The 6,000-nt window shown below is 34.5% G+C and overlaps 1 protein-coding gene and 1 long non-coding RNA gene across 10 annotated transcripts; both read left to right on the forward strand.

The window, feature by feature from the left end:
• Positions 1–890: 890 nt before the first annotated feature.
• On the forward strand, positions 891–2,410 carry LOC108201164 (auxin efflux carrier component 5). The gene is made up of 4 exons (XM_064085102.1): positions 891–1,522; positions 1,860–1,975; positions 2,055–2,212; positions 2,330–2,410. The coding sequence occupies exons 1-4, from the start codon at positions 891–893 to the stop codon at positions 2,408–2,410; spliced, it is 987 nt and encodes a 328-aa protein (XP_063941172.1).
• A 509-nt stretch (positions 2,411–2,919) lies between these two features.
• Positions 2,920–5,458, forward strand: LOC108202147 (uncharacterized). Of its 9 annotated transcripts, none has more exons than XR_010287467.1 (7): positions 2,920–3,100; positions 3,196–3,262; positions 3,362–3,850; positions 3,929–4,013; positions 4,105–4,177; positions 4,302–4,378; positions 4,974–5,458. It is a non-coding gene; the product is annotated as an uncharacterized LOC108202147 (long non-coding RNA). The 9 variants fall into 9 exon arrangements; XR_010287466.1 differs by having other exon boundaries at positions 4,114–4,177; XR_010287471.1 differs by having other exon boundaries at positions 3,362–3,843.
• Positions 5,459–6,000: the final 542 nt, after the last annotated feature.

Below are 6,000 nucleotides of genomic sequence, written 5' to 3' on the forward strand. Positions count from 1 at the left end.
TGGAAGAAGGTGACAATGTAAGAACATGATTACTTTTAAAGAAAAACACACAGATAAAATTAAGATTCGTCGTGTTTTAAATTGTTAATTACATGTATAAATTTATTTTCATTTTTTTCACCATAAATTATAGTCCAATTTTGCAATTTTATATATTAGTATTGGTATTACATCAAGATTTTTACAATATAAAATTTATTTTATTCTACAAATATTAATTTTGAAACATTAATGTACATTTTATATACAGTCACAAAATTATTTTATTATACAAATATTAATATTGAATCATTAATATAATTTTTATAGACCGCCGCAACGTGCGGTTTCTCAACTAGTTTATATTATACTACAAAATCTAGAAATATTCAATAAGGATTTTAAATTATATTTTAAAATCCGATGGTATCTAATTGGAATTATTTAAAATTCATCATTTAATGCTAATATTTTTTTAATTTAATAAAATGATAAATTTTGTGGGATTGTTCACTGTATTTAAGGATATTGAAATCCCACCAAAATCAATAAGATTTTTAAATATTATGTTTACATTCATGAGATTTTGAATTATTAAATGCCATCTCTACGATATTTTATCATAAATATGCATGAAATCAAATCAGATTGGATCCAAAAATTATATGAAATCGGTTAAAATCTCAATTGAAAATTAATGTACCTGGCTCGTGACAAGAATATAGACCCAAGTCAATCCCAATACAAACTCTGACAATTCATTTCATAACCATCTTGCCGTCACAAAATCTCTAAAATCTCTTCATCTTCCGACACAGAAATTTCCAAACCTTAAACTTTTACTTTTCTCGTTTCTTCGCTACTATCTTAACATGATAGGATGGAGCGATATTTACAAGGTCTTGGTAGCCATGGTACCACTCTACGTGCCTGTAATCTTGGGCTACGGCTCGGTGAAATGGTGGCACATGTTCAATCCTGAGCAATGCAATGCAATTAATCGAATGAATTGTTACTTCATTATTCCTCTTTTTATTTTCGAGTTCACCACCCACATAAACCCTTTCAAGATGAATTATCTCTTCGTTGCAGGGGATGTCATTGCCAAGTGTTGTATCGGTTTAGTACTCGGGGGCTGGACTTATTTTTACCGTGGAAGTTATGAATGGTGCATAACTGGCTTCTCCGTGTCGGCGTTAAACAATAGTTTTATCGTGGGAGTACCTATTCTGAAGGCCATGTATGGTTCTTTAGGGGAGGAGATTGTGATTCAGTCGACGGTTTTGCAGTTGATTATTTGGGTTATGATTTTATTGTTCATGCTCGAAGTTAGACGTGCAAGGCAAAGTTTTGAGTCCGTGTCGGCGGTTGAAATGTCCGGAAAGGATTTGGAAGAAAATAGTAGTGGTGTTCGAGAAATTGATTTTAGGGTGGCGAGGCCATCAGTATGGATAGTGATGAAAATTGTGCTGGGAAAACTGGCTAAGAATCCCAATTGTCATGCTTGTGCTGCTGGACTCATTTGGGCACTGGTAGCTAACAGGTGAGAGTCACTTGTTTTTTCTTATGATTGTGCATATTCATTTCTTAGCTGGTATTATTTTATTTTATTTTTTGAAAACACCTGGTATTATTTTTTAATATTCAAGTTTTTTTGAAGAAAAAAACTTGAATATTCAAGTTAATACATGTGTATATCAAGTTAATACATGTGTATAAATTAAGTTTATATGAAACAATATGTGAATAGGATGATCCTATATATGTTGTTAATGATTATTGTTAGTCTTGTTGATAATTAAAATCCAGTGCTCCTTTTGCCAATTAAAATCTATACATACTAGCTAATTTATTAAGGTTTATATAGTTTATATTATCAGATATAGTAAAAATTTGAGGCTTATGTTCAGGTGGCACTTTAAGTTGCCGAGCATCGTGGAGGGATCGATTACGATTATGTCAAATGCTGGCAGAGGCACTTCCATGTTCTGCATGGGTAAGTTTAATTTCAGACACTTCCCCACATCATTCGTCTGTGTTCATGCATAATTATATCATCTATTCATATATTTCAGGTTTGTTCATGGCTTTAAATGAGAAGATATTTGCTTGTGGTGCCAGGCCGACTTTACTGACCACGATAGCGAGGTTTGTTGTCGGACCACTTTCGGTGGGTTTAGGTTGTTTAGCTCTGGGATTACGTGGTCAGGTGTTGCGGATCGCTACAGTTCAGGTTTTGTTCAGGATTATACATGTTGAAGTTCTTGAAACATGGACTAGTCGTTCTTGTTATTTCATATCGGTTTTTATAGTATGTGCCCTTTTCATATTTCTGGAATTGGTATTTCAGGCTGCGCTTCCCCCAGCTGTGCTCTCCTTCATATATGCAAAAGAATATGGATTGCATGCAGATGTCACTAGCACCGCGTAATTACTTATCTCTTCAAATATATGATATCAATACATATCAACCTGTTACGAAATCTTTGTAACTGAATGGCTTTGGATATCTGCAGAGTAATCTTGGGCACGGCTATCACGTTACCAGTTGTGATCGCTTATTATGCAATCATGGAGTGGATAGGTGTTTAGCGGAGGTGAAGAGAAAACATGTGCAGTCATTCTAGATAGCCTTAATTTTGATGTGTCTGTGTTGAATATCTAGCTAAACCTTTGCGGCTCTTTGTGATTTTAAATTGTCATTTCGGTGATGGACACAAATTCATTTTTTATGAAATGTTGGTATTTACATGACTCTTTTTAGTTCTAATAGGATAAAGACGAACTCTTTTTGTTTTTACTAAATCTATAAATAGATAGATACTCTTCCCATTTTTGATGGCTTTTTACTACCACTGCCCTTCATCACTCTCTTAATTACATATCATGCTATTGTATTTCAAAAACTTTTGTCTCAAACCTACGTGTACTAGGCTGCAGCACGTTTATTCACGTGTAAAGCAGTAGGGATGGTACAACACGCTTTAATATGCAGAAATGGCCTATAAGGAGCTCATTCTTGGTGTTGGGTCTGTTTTGGGAGCTGGAGTTTTTGTCCTCACTGGACAAGCTGCTAGGGATTATGTTGGGACTGCTGTCATGATATCATACCTCATTTCAGGTTTGTCTGCTCTGCTTTCTGTCCTTTGTTATACTGAATTTTCTGTGGAACTTCCTGTTGCTGGAGGCTCATTTTGTCCTCATTTTCTGTGTTAGTTTTATCAAGTTAAAGAGGGGTCTCCTGATTCTTTTGTTGTTGGTTCTTCAAACAAACATGGAAAGGGTCAGTAATCGATTTGCTTGTGGTTGAATATGTTAAATTCTTGCGTCTTCCAACTGGTTGATTAATTTCAATTACACAATGTTGTTATCTCCTTCTTAGGACAATCGACTTCTCCTGTTTTGCCAGCAGCGTGCAGGTATTCACAACTTTAAACTCTGTTTTCGCTGTTCTTGTCTGATTTTGATGGCTGTGTAAGTGTTGACGAATATTTGTCAATTTAATTTGTGATTGGGAACATGAAATTCAAATTCCAAATGGATTTCAAGTTTCCAAACAAGCAATTAAAAATTGTATAGATATTGATTAGAGTGGAAGTCATGGACTTGAATCAAAGATTTGTTAGGTGGCTATCATGATGCTGATGATGCTCCGGATTAAAATCCCAGTATAGTTTGCTCTGTCGGAGTCTCTCAAAAAATGAATTCAATCCATTTTGCCTAGTAATGTTGGAATGAACCCATCCCGACTGGTTTGCTGGGGCACCTGTTATCACTACATTTGTTGATGCATTTGTCAAGTTTGTCAGAGGCACCAGAACCTTTGGTTTAATTGCAGAGCTAGCTTCAACCAAGATAATTTGAGTAAAATGTCCACCTTCTATCCCTTCATTGTGAAGCCTAAAGCTACAAGTCGAAAGCATTTTTTTAATTGTCAGATTTCGCGCAGGCAGAGGAGTGCAAACAGATTTGTTTACCTAGGAACTAGGCTGATACACCGAGTGGAGGTTCACGCAGACAATTTCTTAGATAAGGTTTACATTGATTTATTCTTTTATTATATTTTTATATTTTATTATATGTTATTATATTTATTTTAGTTTTATTGATGTTTAACACTGATAGATTTTCCAGTGAGAATCAATGAAACAGGGGAGACAGAGGACCGATGATTCTGCACATAAGCAGTGTTTTCCTGGTAATTAGATTCCTATATTTTTTATCAATATTGGTTGCTGTTGCAACCAGTTTGAGCGGCATGTCTTTTCTTCTCCCCCTTTCAAGTTTAAGTTTATTTTTGGTTTTACAATTGCAAACCATAGCAATGAAAAGGAATTGGAACAACTCGGTGCTTCATAAATTTCCTGGTGGAGCTATGCGATATTGTTTCCTCTTCCAGGTGTGTGAGTAACTGTCTTATATGTGTTTCCGTCCGTTAATGACATAAAAATCGTGTGTAAATATATTTATTCTGCCAAACACCCCTGCTGCTTATAGGCATGGCAGCCTCAGGTAATATAGCCTTCTTGCAGCTATATTTTCTATTTTCTATCATTTGTTATTCAAGTGACTGATGCTGGCGGGCATACATCTGGTTATTACTATCACTTACCAACACCATGACAAGTATGATGTGTAAAGAATGTATGTAGTTTTTCAATAATTATAGATATTGGTACTATTTTATCATATACTTCCATTAGTATACATTTAGAATTCGCAATTCAGTTTCTCAATTTGGAAAAATGACACATCAAGCAGTATATTGCAAACATGACATGAATGTCTCCAGGGTATAACTTACGTGGAACATGGACAAAAATAAACACTAAGCTTTGACTTAAATGTATTGAAATCCGATACTAATTTCTTATTAATCTTTAACTTGCAACTTTGGTCTTGTACATTTTACAATAGTAGTTAGCTAGTAGTTTCTGCAATCAGTAGTGGTTCTGTGGTTGCCAATATTGATCCTAACTAGAGATGTGTTCTAGCAAGGTGTGGCACGCTCTTCGTATTGATACAGAAACAGGAGCCGAAGAAGTTGCTTTCTTGACAGCCTCCTGTTTGCTCCTCTTCTCAAATTTGCTACAGTCACAGAACTTGAATAAGATGTGGTGATGGCTGCTGCTGCAAGTGGGGCAACTCGCTTTCTTCATCTGATGTGGCAGGCAAGAAGTCACGGATATCCTGCCCATAAAAAGAATTTGTTGAATGTGGCTAAGAATGATGAGTGGTGTCTACTCCATTAATTCGCTGAAATGATTTTGCTATAATTTCCGCAGTTTCCACCATAACATTCAGTTTCTGATGGCTAAGCAGCTGCTACTAGAGCTTAGTTGCCTTAGTAGCCATTTCTTTATAATGGCAACATGATTGTTAACTATTGTCAAATTGTTAATGAAACAAATCCAATTGAAAAGTGCTATAGGGATCTTACTGTACAATTAGAATCTTAACGTTAGTAACTGCAAAGAAAAGCCAGTGTATCAAAATTTTATATTTACTTTCAAAGTCTAGTATTCTGCTAATAAATCTGGCTACTTTACGTCTTGGTTTGAAAACAAAAGGGGTGTCTAGATAATAAGCAGGCTGCTTATATAGATGAAGAGTGCAATCTCATTATTTTTCATTTGTCATTTCTGCTATAGTTCATGTCACTTTTTCCTGAAGATACAGAGTAAGAAAAAAAATAGTAGTGTCAAGTGTGTATCATTTACCACTTCTACATATACAATGATAATAACAATTCTAATTTTGAACTTTTTGATAACTTTCTGGAGCCGGAGTCGATATAGGCTTCTAAGAAGAAGTTTTGCATGGTCGGAGGTGAAAATACAATAAATTTAATTAACAAGGATACAAGTTAGATATGTGTGTTTTTACTAAATGTTGAAGGTTAGAGTTTGAGATGAAACTATATTTTCTTATATTTAAATAACAAACACAAAATAAAAAGACTTAAAAATTATAGATCATACAAATTTTTTAAAATATTTTATATTTTATATTTTTCTAACT

This window comes from Daucus carota, chromosome 9 (genome assembly GCF_001625215.2).
Source record: "Daucus carota subsp. sativus chromosome 9, DH1 v3.0, whole genome shotgun sequence".
Taxonomy (NCBI): Eukaryota; Viridiplantae; Streptophyta; class Magnoliopsida; order Apiales; family Apiaceae; genus Daucus; species Daucus carota.